The sequence below is a fragment of the Lycorma delicatula genome, chromosome 13, assembly GCF_047948215.1.
Source record: "Lycorma delicatula isolate Av1 chromosome 13, ASM4794821v1, whole genome shotgun sequence".
NCBI lineage: Eukaryota > Metazoa > Arthropoda > Insecta > Hemiptera > Fulgoridae > Lycorma > Lycorma delicatula.
This window is the reverse complement of record NC_134467.1, coordinates 40,490,092-40,517,580: the sequence shown is the minus strand read 5'-3', so window position 1 is coordinate 40,517,580 and position 27,489 is coordinate 40,490,092. Positions and strand designations below refer to the sequence as shown.

Below are 27,489 nucleotides of genomic sequence, written 5' to 3'. Positions count from 1 at the left end.
TACTGATGAGGGCATTCATCAAATTAAATCATGACCATTTAATTTGATGAATGCCCTATTTTAATTTTTTATTTTACAGGTGACAACGTATTCACTTAATATATTTAATTTTTAATAATAGTTTTTTTTTTTACCATTTTCAGTAACAATAATTCAAAATTCTTGGAAAACAAGAATAATTTCAAAGAAAAATACAAACATGTTAAACTGATAAATGAACGAGTATAAAACACATAAATAATTTCTTTTAATGATATTGATTATTATTATTTTTTTTTTTTAATTAACAATAAATACATTTCACAAACATACTGAATTATTTTAACTTTATATTGGTGAAGTTATAAAAATGTTATTTAAATACACATATATATGAATTCAGAAAATTATTCAAACTTAACTCTCTTAAATATCATAAACATAAAAAACTAGCATGGATGTATTGATGTTTTCAACGTTGTTAAACATGGAAACCAAAACATTATTTACAGTAAAACAAAAACTTATCTACCTTGTACTCTTTTGCAACTTTATATGTTAAAATGTCAGCACCACCAGCTCCATGACCACGTTGGTTATCGTGATTATCAACGAATACTAAAGCATCACTGTCATTCAAAAGACCCCAATCATCTCCAGGACCTGTGGAAAAAATGAATTTGTCACAAATAATTACAAAGGAAAGAGGTAATGTAATAACTTCTATGCAGTGAATTTACAATGAAACAATATTACTAATTGAACTGTTTCAGCTCTTTTCTTTTTCTTTTTCCTGTCTAGCCTCCTCATGTATTACTTCAGAGGATGATGTGTATGAGCGTAAATGAAGTATAGTCTTGTAGTTCTACCACTCCTGAGATGTGATTAATTGAAACCCACCCAACAAAGAACACCAGTATCCACGATCTAGTATTCAAATCTGTATAAAAAAACTGCCTTTACTAGGACTTAAGTCTCTAAGCTGGAAGTCTCGACTTCCAAATCATCTGATTTGGGAAGACGCGTTCACCACTAGACCAACCTGGGTAGGTTAGCTGTTTCAGCTCTGTTTAAAATTATCCTTACTTTTTCTCCTGAGATACTTAAAATGTATTAAACTTGAAAGATATTTCTCATCCATAAGGTATTTTTCTCAGTTTTATGCGTGGTTCAAGACCTAACAAGAATAGTTCTGAAATAGTGATGGCACAAAAAGAATGGTGCTGCTCTGACAAAAGAGCAAATGCGAATCAAAACTACTACAAAATATCATGCAAATATAAAATCTGAAGCAGTAAACTATGTAATCAGCTTCTGCTTTATAAAATTTATTACTTTATAGATATTTTTTAATACAAATCACAACATATAGTACAGTCCTTACACTTTTTTTTCTGTTTAGCCTACGAAACCATCATAAAGTATTACTTCAAAGGATGATACATGTGAATGTAAATGAAGAGCACATCCCTTACCGAAATTTTACAAACATCAATCATGTACCAACTGCACTACTACATATACTGAAGAATGCATCTGAAGGAAGCACACTACCTGCTACATTAATGTTAATTGCCTGTTTAAAATAAATTTTTATTCCATAAATAATCATTCCATCTTTTTTTTACCAGCAATTACAAATTTGGTTATATTGGCAAAAGAAAAATGAAAACTATCAGGACAACTGGTCCTGTGAAGCAGCTTAAAATCTCTACTTTATTTCAATTACTTTTCCAACCTATATTATTATGTCAGGCACATCACTATTCTAAACTCCACGTGTGTATAATCAAGATTTATTAAAAACATTTTTAATGTTTTGAATTATAAAAATTAAAATTTTATAATCTAACATAAATAAAAGTATTGCTAGACAAGTGGAGCTACATAGTGGCAACTTTTGTAATTAATTTGATATTAACTGTTTCATCCAACTATAATTATTCATTATTTGTCCACATGAGTGTAGAATGTATTTTGTAATATTAAAGATGCCGATATTCTAAACGAGCAATGAATTAATATTAAGTTTTCTTTGAAACTTAAGAAAATGCTAACAGAAACTAGTGAAAACTTAAAACTTATGAAATAAGTTTATGGTCATCATTATTAGTAAAAAATGATGACTTGAATATGGATCATATTTAAAATGTCTTTCAACATCATTCAATTACACTCTTGTTGCATAACTCCATTTTTTCAGGTTAAAAAACACTTTAGTGTTATCATCACCTGGACATGATATATTTGTTGTATAAAATAAATGTTAAAATGTTAAAAAACTGGACAATTAAAAATTAAAAACTCAGCAAAGCAAAAATTCATTATCAAAGTAAAAAGCCTGTAACGCACGTTCAAATCGAAATAAAAACAAACATGTATCACATTATATATCTCAAAATAGTAAAATCACCATCTGGTTTACAGCAAACGGCATGAATATTTGGAACAATCTAAAGTTAATCAATATATGTGAATACAAACAGACGGCCCTAAGAAATCATAAAACAGAAGATAAAATTTCATTACCCCTAGAATAGTTTCCATACTAACCCCTAGTTTAAACCTGCGATGTAATGGCGTAAAACAAATACAATCCACAAGGATGTGGTGCATTGTTAATTGGCAGTCACAGCAAGCACAAACTGGTCCATCTGTTTGTGTCATCAGATATCCATGAATGACCCTAATGTGTCGTATTCGTATACGGCAGATAATAACATTCTCTCAACGGTTATTTCTGCACGGTGAAACAATGTTCTTGACTGAACAAAGTTTATTGTTCTTGGTAGCATAGCATTCTCTTTGCCAATCATTATGAACTACCCTCTTCAGAAAACAGACAAGATTATTAGAAGCAACACAACTGGTAAGAGGAAGGTGAAAACAAGCCTCTTTTGTCTCATTATCTGTGAGCTCAGTGCCTGAAATTCCAATATGGCTGAGGATCCAGCAGAAGCTCACTGTAGGATTAGTGCTAGTCATTTGTGAAATAACGCACTGATTCTCACAAATAACAGAGTGTCTGAATTATATGCCGCTAATTGCCTGTAAGGCACTCACTGAATCTGAGTAAACAAGAACATATAAAAATTTTGGGCTAAACATATGTAAGGTTTTATTAATGGCATAACTTCATGAGATTATGAATTCTGAGTATTGTTTTAGTTCAAGAAATACCAGAAAATTGGATCATATTGATGGGATTAAAAAAAATAGTTGAAAATAGCTATTGTCCAATTAGCTTCCTGTCTCAGGATGAAAGAAATAATGTATTGTCATTTTACAAGAACTTTTAGATCACAGTAATAAGGTTAACATTTTTATAAAAAGAATTATAACAGTTGATGGAATATGTGTTTATGATGTGGAAACAAAAGTACAATCTTCACATTAGATTGAAAAAGATTTATTACAACAAAAAATGACTCACACGTCATACAGAGTTTAAAAGTGATAATAATTTTTTTTACTCGCATATCTGACAATAGTTTTTCTTGTTTCCAAAATTGAAATACTCTTTGAAAATGCAATGATTTACAGTGAATCTTTAAATCTGGTGAGAAAATATTAAAGAAAATTTGTTAATGAAACTACACAAAATCACAAAAACATCAACGTGAACTGTTTCCAAAAAAAGTTAATAGTGCTGGAGCAGTGAATTGCCACAAGATGGTAGCACTTTAAAGGAGATATGGTGGCATAAAGAAGATACTCAGCGATTAGCATAATATCACACTATTAATGAAAATTTAAAATAGATTTACACTTCACTCTATTGTAACCCCAAAAAATATTATATAATAAAAAATAAAAATTCTGTATCATTCGTAAACATACCCCATGTCTTCAAAGAATTTAATTTAGCCTTTCCACGAAATAATCTTCCAAGATTTGAACCATATTTAAAATCCGTTACTCTCCCAAAACTGGTATACTCTGATGAATGGACTGCTTCACCACCTATAAAATAAAAATTATTTAATTCTGAAACCATTTAATTTCATTTTCATTTTGTACTAAATATTCTAACCTAAAAATTTGAAAACTAGTATTTTAATACAAAATACTAACTAATGATAATGAGAAAGTTTACATTTTCTCACCATCACTAACAAGTAGAAAAACTGTGCATATCGATTTGATTCACCATTCTGATTTATTTGCAATAAAATGCTCAAATGAGTGTATTGTTTTCTTTTAATGTGAATATATTTTATGATGAAAATAAATTTATTTTTTCATTAAAACTATATAAATTATTTTATTCATCTCATGTAATATGCCACTAAAAATAGCTTTAAAGCATTAATTTATAAAATATTATAACAAATAAATAAATATATACAATATAATAAGATTTTTTTAAAAGAAAAACTTTTGTAATAATGCACAATGTGATCCAACAAGTAGCGTTTTCTAATGGCAACTTACAGAAACACTAGTACTATTTGATGCATTATTCAACCATAGCTAGTTTTCAAGCTACAAAAAAAGTCGTTTTCTATAGATTGTGTAAAGTATGATGCAACAGTGTTCATTACTCCCAAAACTTTGTTACAGAAAATATTAAAAATATTAACAAGCCTAAAGAGTGACCTGATTTTCTGTTATATTCTACCCTGTACTAAATGCACTGTTATAAGTAATACAAAGGTATAAAATAATTTATAGTCAACATACAGTTTACTTCAATTTTTTTCATTAAATAAACTTTTCATATTAATAAAAATTCATTTATAATGAAGAAAACATCTGATCAGATTCCTGCAACCTCAGGTGCTTTACAAACTACAGAAAAAAAGACTAGGACAAACAGTGTTAAGTGATAAATTAAATACCCTTTCCAAATTGGGATAATACACAACATATACTGGGTGAACTACAGCATGAAAATAAACAAGAACAAAATGAAAGTAATGAAATGTAGTAGAAATAACAAACATAGACCACTGAATGTGAAAATAGGAAGAGAAAAGATTATGGAGGTAGAAGAATTTTTTTATTTGGGAAGTAGAATTACTAAAGATGCCGAGTAGCACAGGCGAAACGAGCTTTCAGTCAGAATTATAATTTGTTTACATTAAAAATTAATTTAAATGTCAGGAAAAGATTTTTGAAAGTATATGTTTGGAGCGTCGCTTTATATGGAAGTGAAACTTGGACGAAGTACCTGAGAAGAAAAGATTAGAAGCTTTTGAAATGTGGTGCTATAGGAGAATGTTAAAAATCAGAGAGGTGGATAAAGTGATAGATGAAAGCGACAAATCGATGAAGAAAGAAGCATTTGGAAAAATATAGTTAAAAGAAGAGACAGATATATAAGCCACATATTAAGGCATTCTGGAATAATCGCTTAAATATTAGAGGGTCAGGTAGAAGGAAAACATTGTGCAGGCAGGCAACATTTGGAATATGTAAAACAAGTTGTTAGGGATGTAGGATGTAGTGGGAATACCGAAATGAAACAACTAGTACTAGATAGGGAACTTGGAGAGCTGCATCAAACCAGTCAAATGATTGGACAAAAAAAAAATAATGGGTGTCCAAAAAATTAACTCCAGGGTTTAAAGAATGAATATAATTTTTATTTTGCTGCATTCAATATATGTGTGATCATGAAACAACAACAATTGAGTTTTAATTGTTGTTTATAAAAAAATCAATTTTAAGTACACATATATTTTTTTAGATTTTGGATTTTAATTATTTGTAAGCAATTGTGTTTGTACGTTTCCTTATAAATATTTCCTGTCTAAAACATTCCTTAAGAAGTGATTTAACAGAACCACCATCCACTTAAATGATTATAAAGGTTCAGTTTACTGTTTAAACCCTTTGTTTAAGTGATATAAAGTGACTCCTGCTCCTAAAACTGTTATTAAAAAATACAAAATACTCGTATATGTTATTTAAATAATAATATGTACCTAAATCGATAACCTCTTGGTAAACAAATGGTCTTGTACCGGCAGGAAAATAGTCTGTATTTAAATCCTTAAGTTGGGAGTATATATATTTTAAATCTTCAGGCCACATATGTTTTGCTGCATCAACCCTGAAAAAAAAAAATTGTAATTAAAAATACAATTTATATAAATATAGAATAAAAATTAAGGAAACTTCAAAAAAGAATCATAAATAAATATAAGGGAAGTAAAAAAAATGTTAGATTTTATAATGGAAGTATTTCTTACTTCCATTAATTGATGACAACAAATGAAAGTGAGAAATATATAGAAAAATATAATGATATAAAACAATCTCTTTAGAGAATTGAAATTAGAATGGTGTACCCCAAGAATAAATATGATGACAGTAAGAAATTTAAAAAAATTTATTTGAGCTGTACATAAGATTCAAAGGACAGTTAAAAAAGAAAAAAAAAATATATATATATATATATATATATATATATATATATATATTTGTAGGTTAACATAACCTATTGTTCTCAAAATAATATACTTATCTTCCTACTCAATAATATATTGCTACCAGCATTTTTTCCTCCATTGGAAAACATCTAATTCTGTTTGTAGAATAGTGTATCTACAATTTATTTTTGTTAACTCTTCTTTTATCAGAAAACAACAGCCTTTAAAACACAATTTAAGTTTTTTTTAAATAGTCCACAAAAAAGAGTAAGGAACAATACTTGTTCAGTTGCACTGTGATAACACAGGATCCTACCTTTTTCTCATTACCTCTTTTGAAAATTCTAGCAGAAATTCTGCTACTGTCAAATATGGTTCATTTTGTTTCCATAAACGCCAAACAAAAAACTTCCTTCTAGTTTAAATATTAAAATTACTTTGTTTTATTAATGAATTTGCTTTGATTTCAATATCATAATTATTTATTTTTATTTTATTACCTATTATAATATTTTTCAAAAAAGTAAAATTGTAAATCTAACTGATCCAAAATCTGTTAAATATAATGCACTTTTCATTTTTCAATAACCATAGCATAATGAATTTACGTTTTTTCGTAAAAATCAAATGATACAAATATTTTTTACTTCAAAAACTTTATAAACAATCAATTGATAAGATTTTTCCAGTTAATGGTGTGTATATTTTTAGTGCAATTGTAGTCAATTGGCCAGATTTTTTATTTCATTTATTATTCTACATAATTTTTAAACAATTAAATCAATGAGAAAATAATTTATTGCCAATAAAATTCTCCATTTAACTGTTTTAATATTTTAAAATTTCTATTAAAATATTTCTCAATTTAATTACAATATTTATTTACACCAGAAACAACATGTCTACCCTATTACAATTTTTGATGTTTGAAATTTTTAAGTGTCTGAAAAATATCAAGCTTGAACAGGATTCAAACAAAGAACCTTCCAGATTAAAGGCAGAAATTACAACTAAGCCATGGAGATTGGCTTAGCTCATAGTGGCTAATATATTTAACATATACACATTAAATAATTTCATTTAAATCACAATTTATATAAATTAAGAAATAGATGGGATCATATTCAAACAATTTTTCTCAAATTCAGTTTATTTTTGAGTGAAGACCAAATACTATTCTGAATTTTACTAGTAATATTCTTTTTTCCTCAATTTCATATAAAATCAAATTTTTATAAAAGGAATTTTATATTCATTACAGCTGAAACAGATCTAGTACTATAAATGAAAGAGTTTAAAAAAATTAAAAAATATTTTAATTCTGTGATGTGACCCAAGATATGCTTATAATTATGTGGAAACACTACACAATTCAAGATAATGTTTAAAAACAAAATTTTATAAGCAACATCATGGGAAAAGTTAATGAATTTAATTAAATGAGATAAATGCTATTAATATAGAAGTTTAATATCTGCATGAAGGTTTTTAATAAAAATGAATATTACCTTAATGAAATAAAATTAAAATAAATAAATAAAGAATAAATGTTTTAATGTAAAAAAAATTAATTTTAGAGAATATTTATAAAGATTTTAACCAAAAAAGTTTTTAAATTTAAAATCAACTTTCAATGAAATAAGAATTATTTAAAATGTGTTTCAATTAGTACCTAAAGAATAGAGATTTGTCTTACCTGATACCAGCAATACCGTGATCAATTAATTTATTTATGAATTCAATGATTTTACATCGCACGTTTGATTTAAAATGGTTTAAATCATGTAATCCTGCTAATTCACAGTTACGAACCTAGATAACATAAATAAATTTAAAAAATAATAATAAATAATAAACATAAAAGCTGAGGTAAAATATTTAGGTTCGGTTAGGATAAAGAATAAAGTAAGATGTTTTGTTTTTTTTATTGATGAATTAATTCATCACAGAAGCTTATGTGTGGGAATATGAAAATGGAAATTTATAGTGTACGAAAAATGCCATGCTTAACTGGAATTCAAACCCAGGAACTCCGGATGAAAGGCTAAGACCACTCCATCTCAGAGACTAGCTTTGAGTACCTACATCAAACTGATAAGAATTAAATATTTAGAAAGTATGGGAACAAGAGGAAACTGGAATTAGAACAAGAGGATGACCACAGAAATATTTGACTCGTGAAGTTGAAAAGAAAATGGTATAAGATGTGCCTTGAGATGTGAGTATTCGAGAAGAAAAATCTTCAGAAATGTGAAGATGGAAGTGTACTATTGACAAACTGACAAGTTACAATGGAGAAAGGAAACAGCCAAACAAGACAAATGAAAAAAAATCATACAACAGAATAAATATTGAAATGCATATTTTTTATAACATGGGTAATTCATCACAAACTCAAAACATTCTTCGTAGGAATAATATGACTTGAAATATTTTTTATCATAACTCCCAAGAGTGGACACAATTTTAACCTGACATTTTCTGGATGAAAAACAAAGATGCTACTGTTCTGTTACAGAGGTAGGCAGAATTATTATTTTAAAACTAATTCTTATAAGAATATATTTACACAGATTACATTTATAAGTAAATAATTTATCAATTAATTAATTTCATGCATACATTTTTATTTTCCCATCTAGAACTATAACTTTAGAAGCTAAAGCTATTTACTTTCCCTTTGTATTTAGTATAGCTTTATAGATCTTAAAGTTAAATATATTATAAAATACTAACTTATTTATCTTGTAGATCCATTACTCTGATTGGGGACTCAAAAATTTCACTATCTTGTTGCAGTAATCTTTACCACTGAATTTTGTATGTCTGGCTTAATCATCTTAAAAGTACGGCCAAATCATTCTGTTAGTCCAAAATCTCCACCAAATTTATTCTGAATATAACGAATTCATCATGATTCTTTGTTTCCCAAATGTTTATAGTTTTATTTATTGATGAATCTGTTTAGTTAAAAATACATCTCGCTGCTGATTTTTATTTTTAAATCACTATCCACTTCATAGTTTTTCCAAAATCTAATTGAAAAATTCTCAGTGCTTAAAATAATTTTGGATTGAGTTCGTTGTAGGAATTCAGTATGAGATGCTTTTTGGTAGGGTCAATTTTTATGAATGATACCAATTTGATTTCTCAGGAGTCACACTAACTCAAAGCTTTTAAGAGATTGACTAATATGAACCTGTTTCCTTGGATTTAACAACCATTCTTTGAACCATTGATCGATCAGTTATATTTTGTTGATTGAAACTTCCATGTAGTTTTTAAACTGTCTCTACATAAAATTTTCCTTACTTGTCTCTTTGCATAAAGCTCTATGAAAACTAATAGTAATGTGTGAAGAAATTGTAGTTCCTTTGACCAGCAGAATGACATCAATATGCAATTGAAGTGTTATATTCTACATGAAACACTCTATAGAATAAAACTAAAAATTTATAAATATGAAATATAAAAAATGAGTAGTACATTTTATAGAGGACATTTTCATGGTTAATTACATAAATTTTCAGAATTTTGAATACGTAATAATTTATCATAAGAGGAAAATTCTGTAGGAGTACATTAACATAACCCTTGAAGAAAAATCTAAGTTTTCTCCATTTCCCAGAATTTGTTCAATGAGTAATGATGGAAAAAAGTCTTATTCTCCATGGAATATGTGAATTCTTATTCACATGTATAACAGTGTAGATATATGAATAAAATTGTGTTCAATTGAGATTAAAAATAATAAAAAAATGTTGTGTTAACTAATAATGTGCTTTCAAACTTCTAAAAAAAAAAAAATTATAATAGTAATAAAGAAGAGTTAATTTTTTTGATAGCCGCATTATGAAATGTGCAGATACAGTAAACAACATTAACTATTTTACCCAGAAAAGAGTAACCCAACAGTTACACAATTTAATTCTGTTACTGGCCTTATATCTAAGATGGTAGAATCTCCATAAGGTTTACCTTGGCTTTAACAGCAAAAAACTTTACTGCAAAAAGTTAACTAGCCGATTTAAATGTGGAAATGAAGTGGTTTAGATGATTCTATTTTCAATTTGGGAATGACTTTTATAGAATTACTATACATTACTTTAGTCAACATTTTAATTTTACAAATACTATTGTTTGAAATATTCTTTTGTTATCATTTTGTGAGTACTGACCATCTATTTATTTATTATTATTAATTTTTTATAAAAATTTTCTTTTATTGCTTTTTTTAAACTTTTACAGTATTACCTTTGCACCAACAACTATTTATTTATGATAACTGTTCAACAGTCAAAGTGTAAATTTATCTTCAAATTTTTATTAGTAAACAAATTTTATTTTTTTATATAATCTGAATTTAAAATATTAACAAAAACCACAATTAAAAAAAAAAGCTGACAACAGTTATAGGACTTTCCTGAAATGTGGCTTTAGCCACGTAACAAGTAAGTCCTATAACTGTGGGTTGTTACTGATGCACAGTTTACACACACAACTTAATTTAAAATATTTATAATTTTATTTAAATTAATATTTTTCGTTTATTTAATTCAATGACTAACTACAGCGGCTACAGCTGTAGTTAGTTATTGAATTAAATAAACACATACATACTGTAATAAATTTGTGCACTGTACTGCACGTACATACTGTGTACTTGCACATACATACTGTATTTAATTTGTGCAAATGTGGTATTACTAGTGGTGATAGACGGTACTAACTAAGCTAATATAATTTCACAACTTATATAGAAGAAAGTTTGCTTGTACGGTTGGCAGACTGGTGTAGCTGTGAGGCTTAACACACCAGGTACTGAGTCGACCAGGTGATCAAGCTTAAGACCCAGCTAGATTGAGTTACTTTTTTACACTTAAAATATAATTCATTTATTTTATTCTACTGCTCACCTGTGACGTCATAACGTCATAAGGTAGGGAGTGAATTTTGCAAAAATCTTTTGTTTGTCAAATGTTAATTTTTAATCGTTAACAAATGTGCCTGAGGAGAATATGATCTTAATTAGGTGAAATAGAGCAAGGTCACATGACGGTGACCTTGCCTAACTCCCTTGCCCTTTTAAGTACAATATTTAATGGCATCAATGCCCTATATGTAGAAGTTATGTGCCTAAGTTTGATCAAAACTAGTCCGATAGTTCTGGAGTTATAAAGTGATTTAGAGGCCAACACCGGACACACACACACATACGTACATACGAATATTAACATCTGGAAAATTTCCATCTGGTTTTTTGGGTTCCTTAAGTATCAAAACGTCAAGATGAGATGAAAAATACATATTTGCGTCCAAATTGGATTGATTAAAATAATTTCCCTTCTAGAGCTGTATCGCTATCTAGATGAGAAAGTAAAAATAATAATTAAAGCATCCAAGTATTATAAAACCTTTGTCTAAATAAAATTCAATTTCAAGATTATAAAAAAAATGTTAAGTACCGGTAAAGATCAATGGAAACATAATACATACTGAATCGGCTATCCTTAATCTACATTGATCAAAATAAAATTTAATCCCTTAGAAAATCATATAAAAAAATTCAGTCAACTAATAAAGAGGTTATATTTAAATAATACTTAAAATTAATTTTAAAAAATAAAAATTTTAATTTACCTCTTCAGCATTTTGATAATCATGAATCTGGCATGTGTCATGGAAGTCTTCTTTGAAAAAAGGAATATCTGGATATGTTTTTGTACTCGGATCAGCTCTTGAACCCCCAGTACCGACCGGTGAGGCACTATTTGCAGCCATATGGTTAATAACAACATCAACATAGATCCTACAATAAAATGAATAAAAAATGAATAAAATATTTAAAAGTACATAACCTTTTTTTTTTTTTTACATGTTCAACATAGAATAGATTACTTTATGTACAAAAATGAAGACTTTTCCAATAGTTATAAAATAGAATAAAGGTATGAATTAAAATGATAATTTTAAAGATTCTAGTAGAAGTATTTATACTATAACTTGATCTCCTGAAAAAATCCCTATAACAAATTACTTTATTGCTCATCATAATTGTAGATCATAATTTTTAACCTGGCCAGGCGTTACAAGGATTGAAAAAGCACTGCACCATTGTATCTCTTTCTTATCTGGTGTTATACTGGTGTACATTCTTATTATGTTAGCGATTCAATTAAAAGCTGGAAACTATTTTTCATTTGATGGTTAAATAAAAAGAAATATAATTGAATATTACAAGTTGTGAATGTTAGAATAGAATATTTCAGAAATGGACACTTAAATCTGCTCGTTCACTTTTAAATCTGTTAGGTGCCTTAAAAAAAATTTTCAGATATTTTATTTGTAAAGCAGCATTTTATGTGAATCCAAAACTATCTGAATAATGGAAATTTAATTAAAAATGTTAATTCATAAGCTTTATTAATTAATTACATTGCATGAAACAATATACAATTTTTTTATATTCCAAGGTAAGGTTTTTAGTCCAAGGTAAAACGCAAATGTACATTACACTTTTGAACATTCGATTCTTCCGAGCTACCATACATTTATATCTCTGTCGCTTAGATGAAAATATAACACAGTGATCAATTTCATCCAGAAAAATTTCATTTATGGGCACTAACACCACAGGTCTTCAGCTTTTTATTGCATTTCAATTTCAATGCTACCTCTGGGACTTCCCCTTTTTCTTATAGCGCTTTTCCTCTAGCAACACAAAGATTCAACAAAATGAACCTTGAAAGATTAAAGGTTCCGATGTTTGTTGCTAACCACAAAGTAGCAAAACAATCTGATCCATTAAATGGAAATAAATATCCAAGTACCATTTTTTGGAATGAATCTCTATTCTATACAAAGAAATGAAAGAGCCAAATAAATCTAAACCTTGCATAAACGTATTATAAGCTAATACAATGTTTGGACAGTCAACATCTATTTTATATCTTTCTTTTGAATCATACTGTTTTACTTGTATAACAGATATTGTCTAAAAGACCTCAGTAAGTGGACCGGTTTGTTATCGAACCACTTTACTGCAGCAAAGTAATTGTTCTGGAAATGTAAAGCAGTTATTTCTTCAACTGTCTCTTTGTCATTCGTAAACGTGCAACGATGAAGTTTGTTTGAGTGAATAGTATCAAGAGATTCAATCCCAATTTTAAACAAGGCAATCACTATTTTAATCCTAGTAAACAAGTTTTCAAAGTATAGTTTCTTGTTCAAATTTCTGGGAAAAACTTGAGCCAATTGCAAAACAATATTACCACTTACATCAGGAAAAGAGGAGTCAGCTAGTATTTTTTTTTTGTCTTCAGTCATTTGACTGGTTTGATGCAGCTCTCCAAGATTCCCTATCTAGTGCTAGTCGTTTCATCTCAGTATACCCTCTACATCCTACATCTCTAACAATTTGTTTTATATATTCCAAACGTGGCCTGCCTACACAATTTTTCCCTTCTACCTGTCCTTCCAATATTAAAGCGACTATTCCAGGATGCCTTAGTAGGTGGCCTATAAGTCTGTCTCTTCTTTTAACTACATTTTTCCAAATGCTTCTTTCTTCATCTATTTGCCGCAATACCTCTTCATTTGTCACTTTATCCACCCATCTGATTTTTAACATTCTCCTATAGCACCACATTTCAAAAGCTTCTAATCTTTTCTTCTCAGATACTCCGATCGTCCAAGTTTCACTTCCATATAAAGCGACACTCCAAACATACACTTTCAAAAATCTTTTCCTGACATTTAAATTAATTTTTGATGTAAACAAATTAAACTTCTTACTGAAGGCTCGTTTAGCTTGTGCTATTCGGCATTTTATATCGCTCCTGCTTCGTCCATCTTTTACTTCCCAAATAACAAAATTCTTCTACCTCCATAATCTTTTCTCCTCCTATTTTCACATTCAGTGATCCATCTTTGTTATTTCTACTACATTTCATTACTTTTGTTTTCTTCTTGTTTATTTTCATGCGATAGTTCTTGCGTAGGACTTCATCTATGCCGTTCATTGTTTCTTCTAAATCCTTTTTACTCTCGGCTAGAATAAAAGCTAGTATAAAATCCAAAATTATATAAAATGATCTTAACATCACATATTGTGAAAGAGTTTTAACCCCATTTTTTTAGGCTTATTTTGTATATAAATTTTCACCCAATCTTTACCTTTAAAAAGTATGATTTGCTCATCTAAAGATGACAGACTGAGTTTGCTCACTGAAAGTAATCTTTTACCCATAAAAGAAGCCAAAGATTACTTCGCACTTTAGATGTTATGCTGCCTACATACTGTGTAAACAAAAGCTTAGTGTTGAAGGTAAAACTTAAATCACAAATTATTTCAGCATGACATTTTTATAATTTTATAATAGCAATTAATAGCATTTTATAGTAGCAATTTTATAATAATACTTTATAAGTAGCATCTTTCTAGTGTAGGTCACAACAGATATTTTATCAAAATTCAGAGGCATTACATGTTGTCAATTAACCATTTATGAATCTTATTTACATATTGTTCAAGGATCAAAAAATCACTATATGAGTTCATAATAATAATAAAAATAATAATTTACCTGATTCCAACATTGTTACACCTTTTAACCATATCACTGAATTGGTCTTCATTTCCTGACCTGGTAATAATTCTATATGTCAATGGTTGGTATCTTTCATACCAAGGTCTACCATATACAATTATGTTTTCATTAACTGGAGATACCTAAGAAAAAATAAACAAAATAATCCATTTATAAATGAATAATAAATATATACATTAAAATAAAATACATAATAATAATACTTAAAAACAAATAATATACTGTTATAAAACAAAAAATAATGAATTTCAACAACTAAAATCACTGGAAAAAATTATATCTATATAAATAAAAATGTAAATGTTCGTTAGTTCAAAATGATAAATCTCTGAAAGTTCTTCACCGATTACTTTGAAATTTTGACACAACCTTGCATTCGAATACGTGTGTGTTTTTATATACCTACTATTTACATACCTTTTTCTTTCTTTTTCCTGTTTAGCCTCTGGTAACTACCGTTTAGATAATACTTCAGAGGATGAATGAGGATGATATGTATGAGTGTAAATGAAGTGTAGTCTTGTACATTCTCAGTTCGACCATTACTGAGATGTGTGGTTAATTGAAACCCAACCACCAAAAAACGCCAGTATCCATGATCTAGTATTCAAATCTGTGTAAAAAAACTGCCTTTACTAGGACTTGAACACTGGAAGTCTCGACTTCCAAATCATCTGATTTGGGAAGACGCGTTGACCACTAGACCAACCCGGTGAGTACTATTTACATACCTAAGATGTCACACCTGTAACAGGTAAAAGCATTTGTTTTTTTTTTAAATAGCACTATCTATTGGACATAAAAGCAACACACGCTGTACTAAATATTTTACGATTCCATTTCAATGTTTCCATATGTGTTTGCTGTAGACTAAAAAAATACTGGACCGATTTACGTGCGGCGGAAAAAGGAAGAAAGGGAAAGAGGGAAAAATCAAAAAGGTAAAAGAAAATAAAATAAAAAGGGAAGAAGGGGAAAATTGAAAAAGTGGAAATGGAAAGGGGAAAGGAGAAAAGGGGGAAATGAGGAAAGAAGATGAGAGAAAGGGAAATATGAGAAAGAGAAATGGGGGAAGTAAAGGTAAAGGGGAAATGAAATGGGGAAATAAGGCAACAGGAAAGGGAATATGGTAAAAATGAAAATGGGAAAGGAAAACAGGAAAAGAAATAGGGGGAATGGGGGAAGGGAAGTGGAAAATAAAAAGGGGAAAAGGAAAGTGGGAAAGGGAAAAGTTAAATTTTGAGAAGTTGTGTAATATTCACTTTGTTAATATTTTTTCAGACTTTCATTTAATCTATATATACATAAATATATTCTCAAATTTAGCAATAGTGAAGCAATGCCGGGTCTGCTAATATATATATATATATATATATATATATATATATATATATATATATTTTAAAATCAATTCTACACTCCTATTTACCAATACAAATTACCAAGTACAAAATAATTGAAATAGGATGACTTACGTAACCCACTGGATTGGTCTAGTGGTGAACGCATCTTCCCAAATCAGCTGATTTGGAAGTCAAGAGTTCCAGCGTTCAAGTGCTAGTAAAGTCAGTTATTTTTATATGGATTTGAATACTAGATCATGGATACCGGTTTTTCTTTGGGGGTTGGGTTTCAATTAACCACACATCTCTGGAATGGTTGAACTGTACAAGACTACATTTCATTTACGTTCATACATATCATCCTCTCAAGTATTATCTGAACGATAATTACCAGAGGCTAAACAGGAAAAAGAAAGATGACTTACCTCTTATTTCACTACAAGCTTTCGCAAACCTTTTCTTTTTTCTGTTTAGCCTCCGGTAATTACCATTCAGATAATGCTTCAGAGAATGAATGAGGATGATATGTAGGAGTGTAAATGAAGTGTATAGTCTTGTACAGTCTCAGTTTGACCATTCCTGAGATGTGTGGTTAATTGAAATCCAACCACCAAAGAACACCAGAATCCATGATCTAGTATTCAAATCCATGTAAAAATAACTGACTTTACTAGGACTTGAACGCTGAAACTCTGCGACTAACAAATCAGCTGATTTGGGAAGACGCGTTCGCCACTAGACCAACCTGGTGGGTTGCTTTCGCGAGCCTAATTCGCATCATCAGCTGCATGACATTTATATATGTATTTCAAAAAACATCATAAACTAACAATATACAATATCATATCACTTATTCATTTATAATTTTTTTTTTTTTTTAATTAATTAAATTTTATTAAAAAAATTTAACTTAAATTTAAATTTTACTTTATCATTTGAATGTTTAAACAAAAATTTAAACTTATAATCAAAACAAGATGTAAATTATTAAATTATTTAAAAATTATAAAGATTAATTAATTCAAATTGATATTAAAATTAATTTAAATAATTTAAAAAAATTAAAACGTAAAAACTTTTACAGGTGAACAATACGATGTTAGTATAAACAAATAAATTTAAATACAGATAAAAATTAAAACTTTTAAAGTAAAATTATTTGCTAGCCGTTTCACTGAATCTACTAACCAGGATTGGAAGATCATTTACTCAACATTATTATCAAAACAGATAGTGTTGATATATACCATAGTGTTGATAATACCATCATCTTCATACCTGTCTGAAGGTTGATCATATTAATTTTATTCTTACATTTATATATATAAAACCTTTCTAAAATGTCAGAACACTTATTATTCCTATTCATATTTAATTTTTTAATTTCTAATATTTTTAAGTTTGTCTAAATATCTGATATTGTGCATTTATTTTTAATCAAATGATCTGATACATTTGAAAAATCTAGTTTACTTTTTTTATAACTTCTAAAATGTTCCATGAATTTACTTTTAAAAGATCTAGTGGTCTTACCAGTATAAATATGGCCACAATCATTACATTCAATTTTATAAATATCACGAAAACTATATATCAGAAGTATTATTACATATACTACTCAATAAATGTTTTATTACATGGTTATTCATCTGGTATGCAGGTTTGAACTTATCTACCAATCTAATAACATAACCATTATAGCAATCTGTTTTATAATATTTAATTCTTTGTTTAATTTATTTTTAGTTACGTTATGTTTCATATAATTAATTACTCTATTTGTCATCTTTGTATAAGTACTAATCTTATGTGACACAGGCTGATTTTAAGCTGTATGTATAGTGGTTTTGTTAGATGTGGGTTTCCTATAAACTTAAGGATGTGGCTTTCCTATATACATTGAATATTTAAAAAATAAAAATAAAAAAATAGTACAGAATTCAATAATGCCTCTTACCTTATGCTTATTTTTTTCTCATTTAATAGCATTTTCAAGGGTTTTCCTCATCGTCATTATTGAATTCTGTACTGTTGGTAGAAAGTTGTGTTATACTTTTGTATTGAATATATATATATATATATATATTCAACAAAATTGAATGTAAAATGGAACAAAACATTTAACATTTAAGGAAAATTGTACTGAAATATATATATATATATATATATATAGAGAGAGAGAGAGAGAGAGAGAAAGAGAAGGCTTACATGTAACTTATAAAAGAAATCAGGTTATAGCAATAAAAGTTGAAATGATGAAACACAGTCTGATACTGAAAGAGGGAAACAAAGATTTAATCCTGCCTCATTATGCCATTATGTAGATATTGTGATGAGAACCATACTGCCGAACACTTTGTACTACTATCATAGCTGGGATGAGACCCGGAGAACCTCAGGCTACAAAGACTCACCCCAGAAGAGATGATGACACCATTCATGTTGACGGGCAGACACGAACAGAATCTGGTTGTGACTTTGGCGATCAGAATAATTGGTACAAAAGAGTAGGATGTCAGGGACAGGGTATAAGGATTTGGGTAGGAATTTCTGAGAGTAGCCTTGCTCATGAGATTCTGGCTCACTCTTAGGTGGGCCTCTCTCGATGAGTGACTGAGGATCCCTCGTGCTTGGGTACTAAAAGATCGTAGTACCGGACAGGACCCCTGGGTGGGCCCTGGTTAGAGGCATGGCAAAGTGAACACCAACTCCCAGCAGGTAGGGACTTGGTCTTCAAAGAAGATAGAAAAACAATACACTTTCCAGCCTTAGACCACAATTACTGTTACAAACCAACAGAAATAAATAAATGGGATTTATTAATACCGGGTACACAAGAACAAATTAATTTTTTATGCAAAAAATACCAAATTATTAAACAAAATACTGAAATGTTAGTAGATAATATAGCGGGGTCAGCTTTTAATACGGCTGGAACCGTTATACAAAACAGAAAATCGTATCCAGGTATGATATTAGGACAACCATACATAGAAGTTGAAACTGGATCAATGAAATTTAAATACTTCATTAGAATAAGTACACAACTACCTATAATACATGAAATGAAGCCAGATTACCACAATATAGAAACAAAAAGAATATTATACCGACAAGTTTTTCCATTACCAAATATTACATCAACCAAAAAGGATGACATATTTCATCACATTTTTGTTCCATTTGAAATAAATACAGATAATTAATTAAACATAATGTGTATATATTGTAAATATTTTATTTAATAGATATAAATAATTATGTAAATAAATTATAAAAACTTAATATATAATTGAAATATAATATTAAATGTAATAAATTATATGGATTATCAAGACATGGAAAATAACAGACTAAATATCAAAGACAATAAAAAAATTAATAATATAATCCGAGTAATTTATTGCCTTATTTTTCTACTCCTGATCATTCTACTGATGTAATCAATCACTATTACGACCACGTGTTTATCAATAACGTGATGTCCTAATGAAGGTTTCTTATTGTCAGTAATCCGTCTGTGACCCTGTTGGATGATGGCCAAGAGGAGGAGTGATGATGGTTGACCCTCATCGGGTCTTCCACTATCACTTCTTTTTTTTTGGGTTCTTCGTGTGTCTATTCGACACAACTGTAGTACAGTTATGAAGAACCCAGGTAGGTAGAGTCCCAGCAGGTAGGGCCTGCCAGATAAACGACCCTTGTGGGCATGACTTTGTCGGATCTCATGGGGTCTCAAAAGGTTTGAGGCAAGGCATCCACTGTGGTTGTGCAATGCTTTAAACAGCAGAACCAATCTCAGTGGTAAGGAAAACAAAGTTTCACCTAATTGCTTTTCAACTTGTAGAAGACAAATTGAGGAATTACAAGACAAATATGAAAGAAGGAAGAAAAAATAAAACTAAATATAAAAAAAAATAAAAATAAATAAAATTTAATTCTAAAAAAGAAATTAACTAAGAGCAAATAAAAAAAAAAAGTTAACAAAATACGACAGGAAGGAAAATATGAAATCATATATTTGGGGAGCTTGATAAGGCTGTACAAAGTCAAATGATTGCGCTAATAATACATTATTGAGATCATTCTTAGTTTCCTCACATTTCTGCTTGGAGCAGAGAAACCCATATTTCAAGCTACAGTAAGATATATTTATAATTCTGTTTTTGGCAGTCGTTTAAGTTGTTCAAGTATTGGGATTTATAAAAAATGAGTGAAGAAAAATTTTGTATGGAGATCAAAACTTTTGATCACCACACAAAAGTTCTTTCAAAACCTTTTGAAAAAAAAACCACACAGGAAACTAAACAAAGCCAAATAATTATTATGGTGGCTCAACTACATCAATTAGAGCAATTTCCAATTAGTTTGATTATTTACAGAGAAGTAATATGATCAACGGCAATAAAAATTCAGATACCCTGTTGAAATTAAAACTGGAGAGAATATTGAAAAATCGATGTTATGGTAATGAATTATAGAAGAGTGAAAGTTCATGGGATTGCTAAGACAATAAGTATCACAAATGAATCGGTGTTTCATATTTCACTAAAATATTTACATATACAAAAAACTTTTTGGAAGGTGGGTGTTGCATTCCTTACAACTGATCAAAAGAATGAACAATTAAACGTTTCTTAACACTGTTTAAGGCCATTTCAATGTAACTGAGAAAGATGTTTTTAGCAATTTTATAGCAGTTGATGAAATTTTGATACATCATTACCAAACTGAAGCTGAAGAACAGTGGGTTGTAATCAGGGAATCATTTCAAAGAAGGCAAAAATCTTTCTATCAGCAGTTAGGGCAATGACCATAATAAAAAATTAATTTATATATATACTGAAAAATAATCTTATAGAAAAATATATTTTGTGTGTAAATATGATCTTTTTAATCTCTTTTCTAATATATAAAGTTTCTAAATTAATAGTTTATTATTAAGTCATCCAGTTTAAAAATCCATTTGGTACCTCATCATAAATTTTGAATTAAAATAATTTTGAATGTTTATTGTGGATACATTCCAAAATTATGGATTGAATAATTTATAAGAAAGCCTAAAAACATATAGGAATGCTCCAGTTACTATTTTCAAATATATAATGTTGAATGAAACGTAATTTTTCATTAAAAAGATAATAAATAAATATAAAGTTTCTGAAAAAAATACATTACATTATAAGAAGAAAGATAAACAGAATTAAATAGTACAATCAAATAATTTTATAAATATAAAAACGATTAAAGCATTACACATTATCGTTATAAGGATAACCCGATTTGTAGAAGTGTAATCAATCAAGTATACTATAAAATAGAGTAAACAAAATAATGACGGTCAAATATAAATAAAATAATTTCAATGTATTATCAAAATAAATTTTAGATCCGTTACATTATATTAACAACAGTAGCTTTTTATTTTATTTTTTTGTTGATATTTAACTTATCAAATAAGTTTAAAACTTGTAAAATTGATATAAAATGGAATTTTTATATAAATAAAAAATGCCTTGCCTGATCATAATTCAAATATGGGACTTTTGAAATGAAAGGCTGAGGTGCTACCATTCTACTACCATAAACATCAGTATTTATAACATTAAATGGAAAATGAATCGGCAGATATAAAGGCAATAATTTTATAAAAAGAGATCTTGTTTTAGAATAAAACATTTTATAAAATGTGAAACATCAGAAATATACAAAGGATAAACTTAAAAACTTTTGTATTATGATAACTTTTGCACCGATTGAGTTAAAAATTTGAGAGAGGAAAAATATTTATTACTACATTAAACCTACATAATCATTTTCTTGGAATCGATAATAAAATAAAATTATATGAAAGTAAGATCAAGAAAATAGTTCACAGGTGATACCAAGGAAGTAAAAAATTAAAATAAAGTACAAATTATGTTTAAAAAAAAAAGAAACTTTTAGGTTAAATAACGTTTGGGTTAAATAAAAGAAATTTTTTTTAGAAAATGTGTAAGATTAAAAAACTTACCTGAACCCCACCGTACCCATATTTTGACAAGAAATCTTCACATTCTTTAGCAATATCATCAAATTTCCATTCAAACAGATGAACGATACCTCCTTTACCAGAAACAAAATGTGGATCTTTATGTAATGATAAATCTGGATAATTTACATAAGCCGCGTTAGATAAATTAAAAATACATATGAGAAATATAAAATTGAAATATATTGAAAAATACATTCTTTTTAATGTAAAAAAAGATGTTAAAAAATTAAATATAAACATTAAATTTATATAAATGAAATTATTCACAAAAAAGTAAGAAGAATTGTTAGCGTTGAAATAATATAGATGAATGATTAATTAAAGTATATGAATCTGTATTTATATATTCTAAAGTGTTATCTCTTCAGTATTTACAATTAAAACTCTTATCGGTTCTAATTAGTGATCCTAAAAATCTAATGAACATTTTATCAATATAACAAGTGATATTTTAGGTTATTGTTTTTTTTTTTTTAAATTATAAAATGGTTTTATCACAAAGTCCTCACCACTTCATCAAGAACTTTGCTCTGATATTACCAGATAAACATATATACTTGAGTATAACATGTGTACGTATCTACATATGTGTATCTTTAAGATATACATATATATAAATAAGCAATAAGAATAACATCGGGTCCACTCAAACAAAATAAAGAGACGCACATACATACATGGAAATGTTTGTTTGTGTGGTATTATATCATGTGTGTAAAGTAATAATTATTACTAGACTGTTAGTGCCATGTGGAATGAGATAATAATAAAACCAACTAAACAAATTTAAATGAAATAGATTAAAAACAGTTTAGAATAAAACAAAATCTTTTATTTATGTCAGCGTTACAATAAACAATTAATTGTTTTTTTTTAATTTATACACTTTTTAACCTTTTTCACCTTTAACATTTTAATTTAAATTATGAATTTCTTAATATTAATCAATAAAAGGAAAAACTAATGACTTTCGCATTCATCTGAAACAATATATATTCTTTAATTTTATATTATATACATCGAACATCAAAATTCTGAATTTTTATATCATACATTTTTTCTATCTTTACTTTCCCGACGGTATATAGCTGTTATAATAACTATAAAGGAGAAAGTATAAAAATTGATTTAAAATTTCTAGGTCAAGGGTTTTGTAAATTTCAATGTTTTATGACCCTCTAGGGCAAAAAAAAAATTCAAAAATTTCCAAAAGATGTATGCATATATACGTTTTGCCCTGTACTTTGATTAATACCTCTGGAAGTTGAACATAAATTCTTTAAAAAAATCACAGCTGCTAATGAGAGACCTGAATCCTTTATGCACATGCTTACAAGATACTCATTTTTTTAAGGAACACTGATACATTGAAACTGAAAGCTTACAACATAGTTAGGTTTGATCAAGCAGCTAACCAAAGATTAATCTATATATGTGACATTAATGGTATAGTTTTTTTTTTAAGAGGTGGAGAACCCCAATTATGGGTGCCTGAGCAGTGTAAGGCTTGGTAACAGGTTCTGCAAGATGTTATTAAATGCATATATGTTCCTGCACACTGCTGTCTAAACCTCCACCCCTGGCTAACCATCCTTCCTGGTACATCTGGTGTGCATTACTTCAGGAAGGAGGGAATACACCCTCACACACATTCAGACACCACAGTCAACAGACACGGATCTCACACCCGCATGATACCAAACATCAGCCTAAATCTCATCACACACTCCATGACATCCAATCATCACTCAGAAAACATACCTCTCATCACACACTCCACACATCACATCAAAGCGCCCGTCACATCCAATCACTTAACAAACACCTCACAGACAATCGAACACTATAGTTTACTTACCTCATGGGTCACCACCAGATGCGAGAGTGGAGTGCCTGTGATTTCTGTGATTTTTGAACACTTTTGGTCAGTCAATTGTAATCAAATGGGCAGGTGCACAACTAGATGCTACAACAGTCCTAAATCCAAAATTTCAACATCCTACAGCTAATCGTTTTTGAGTTATGCGAGATACATAGGTACATACATACAGTTCAAGCTATATGAGATAATTTTTAAAAAGAATTTAAGAAGGTAGAAGAACAAGTATAAAATGAGTGGTTGCATCACATCTTGTTTTCTCAGGTGAGAACGTGAAGCTGGTTACCATAGAAAAAGCTCAAGGCGAGATATAGTATTCTGTAGTAGTCTCTCAGCTATGTCTGTTGAACAGGTCATGATATATATAGAAAAATCATCAATAGAGAACGTAAAACAGGTAGCTTCACACATTTAATAATTCTGTTGATGGCTATAATAAAAAGATGGTACTTAATACACTTCCTTGAGGCATTCCATTTTCCAAGGTGACGCTACTCAACACCCCACCTCCAACACAAACACCGAGAGTTCGGTCATTTAAGAAATCCCTAATAAAGGCGAGCATTTTGCACATGACTCCATTCTTTGAGTGTTTAGAATACCACGTCACCGGGCCATATTGAAAGGGTTCCTGATGTCAAAGAAAATACCGACGAGTTGCTCGTCGGTAGAAAAGCGTTCCAGTGATACCAGATAGTCAATGGAAGATCGTCCTTGGTGGAAACCGCATTGTTCAGGATATATCAGGGCAAATCTCTCTAAATACCAAGTAGGCCTGCGATTCACAATTCTTTCTACCACTTTGCACAAAATGCTTGTCAAGGAGATTAGGGTGGTAATCTGAAGAGCATGTCGGGGTTACCTGATTAGGGGTACCTCCGGATGAAAGACTGAGACATTTCCACTCACACCACGAAGGCCAATATGTTTGTCTCTATTAGTTTTAAGTAATGGTAAAACAATGGTTTCTGTGTAGATGGGTGGGAAGAACAAATCATTAAAAATACCCAACAGTATGTTTAAAAATTGGGAAGGTTTGTGAGCATACTGAGATGAATGTTATCAGGTTCAGGGGAGGTGTCACGTGAATTTTTTAATGTATACAACTTGTTCAATGGAACTATTTAATTCGTCAACTGAATCAACAACTTTCAACGGTACTATTTTCATCTGTTTCTTATAAATCTGAAATTCTTTAGTATATGATGAAGTTAGGGACACTGAACGAAAACAATTTGCCAGTTTAGTTGTGATTACCTACCAGGCTGATCTAGTACTGAACGCATCTTCCCAAATCAGTTTATTTCGAAGTCGAGAATCCTAAGGTTCAAATCCTAGTAAAGGCAGTTACTTTTGTATGAATTTGAATACTAGATCATGGATACCGGTGTTCTTAGGTGGTTGGGTTTCAATTAACCACACATCTCAGGATGGTCAACCTGAGACTGTACAAGACTACACTTCACTTACACTCATACATATCATTCTCATTTATCCTGTCAATTAATACCAGACGATGATTCCCGGAGGCTAAACAAGAAAAAAGTTTTTCTTCTTACAATTCCAGCAACATTTTGGTCATCCCTTGTCATAAGGGTTGGTCATATCAAAAACTGTTTCAAACAAAAGTTTTAGGTAATGTTTAGAGGACTAATGACCACTTTAAACAGATTCGATACTGTGGCCATTAAGGAAGGTATGTTTTTTTTTATCTTCGAAACCTTATTTTTTCCACCCCCCTAGGCCAATGATTGGTGACATTAAAAAACTTTACTTAGATAAGAATAATAAATTTTATCCAAAGAATAGTAGGAATTTTAAACGAATTCAATATTTTATTGAATTCGTTATTGAGCCCCCCCATTTCCATCTCCATGGTTCAACTTTTGCCCATTAACGAACTTGACCGACATTTTGGGTCATTATAGTTTATATATCAATTCAAAAGTGATTGGTGCAAAATTGCGCCAGTTATCGTGTTCACAAGAAAGTGAAATATATATATATATATATATATATATATATATATATATGTAAATATAAACTTTTGAAGTGACGGTGGTTTTCAGGTCTGGGGGATGTGAAACGCAAAGATATGTAGAAATTTTCCGGAAGTCAAATCATGGTACCAATTACAATAGGTAGCTTTCTTATGAAATTTATCTTAAAGGTTCAAATAATTCTTGTTGTATCCTTTTTAAAACAACCTGTATTCTAATATGTAATAGATATAATTGCTGAAGTATTTACTTAATGAGTTGTTAAAGCTACGATGAAGTGGGAAAGCAAAATATAATTTTCAAGAGATTTTAATACTTAAACCTCTTATAAATAATATACACTGCTATAAGAAAAAACAAATAAACAGAAAAAAATTTGATTTAATTTAAAGATTGATTGTAATAATTTATTATCTAGACAATATATGGGTGAAATTACTACAACTGCACTCTTCATTATTTGCTGTCAACTTATTATTATATTAAAAAGCAACTTTGATTTTAAATATGACAATTGAATTTTTTGAATAATTAAATAAAATGTAATTTATTATTATCTTTCCTCTTATGTAACATCAATCCATTAATTACCAGTATTAATCAAACGCAATTGTAAATTTATTATACTAAATTATATAATTTCTTCAATATATAATTACAGTTAATATAATAAATAAATTTATATTAAAAAATAGTTAATTTTAAAAAATTAACTATAAAGAATGGTACACTATAAAAGTACTTGGTTAGATAATTAACTTAAAAAATAAAATATTTAAATTTAATCACTTAAAAAGAAGTAATTCAAAAGAAAAAAAACGTGACTTTATTTAAAGTCACATGTGACATTTATAATATTATTCAATACAGCACAAGATTTTTTTCTATCGTTTTCTAACTCAAGAAAACAGCACAATTTTAATTTAATTTATTACCATTTATTTAATTTATTGAATTTAACAATGAAGAACTGATATAACTTTATAAAAAATAATTTATGCTTCAAATACAAAGATCAGTGAAAAACCAGGAGATTCAAAAAGGATTTCACAACTTTAAAAGCATATAAATATTTTTTGAGATAACTTAAAATTCAGTTGAGGTCTCATTTCATAGAATAATACAAGTTTGTCACCCAACATTCACTTTGGTTCAATATGGCTTCCGTTTACAATGTGACATACATCCCACCTGATATCCATTTCATTCCAGATTAGCCAGCAAATTGGGTGTTACCTCTGTGGCATTAATTCAAAGTCTTAGTTTAA

The 27,489-nt window shown here is 29.0% G+C and overlaps 1 protein-coding gene across 1 annotated transcript in view; it reads right to left on the bottom strand.

Moving 5' to 3' along the window:
* Positions 1–22,648, bottom strand: part of LOC142333632 (alpha-amylase 1-like) — a 31,714-nt gene extending 9,066 nt beyond the window's left edge. Inside the window, exons 1-7 of the mRNA XM_075380978.1 lie at positions 22,322–22,648; positions 14,942–15,087; positions 11,997–12,165; positions 8,053–8,168; positions 5,910–6,037; positions 3,820–3,942; positions 512–642 (exon numbers count right to left, since the gene is read on the bottom strand). Of these exons, the coding sequence (XP_075237093.1) occupies positions 512–642; positions 3,820–3,942; positions 5,910–6,037; positions 8,053–8,168; positions 11,997–12,165; positions 14,942–15,087; positions 22,322–22,582 (1,074 nt within the window). The 5' untranslated portion in view covers positions 22,583–22,648. The remainder of the gene's footprint in view (positions 1–511; positions 643–3,819; positions 3,943–5,909; positions 6,038–8,052; positions 8,169–11,996; positions 12,166–14,941; positions 15,088–22,321) is intronic.
* Between the last annotated feature and the right edge of the window lie 4,841 nt (positions 22,649–27,489).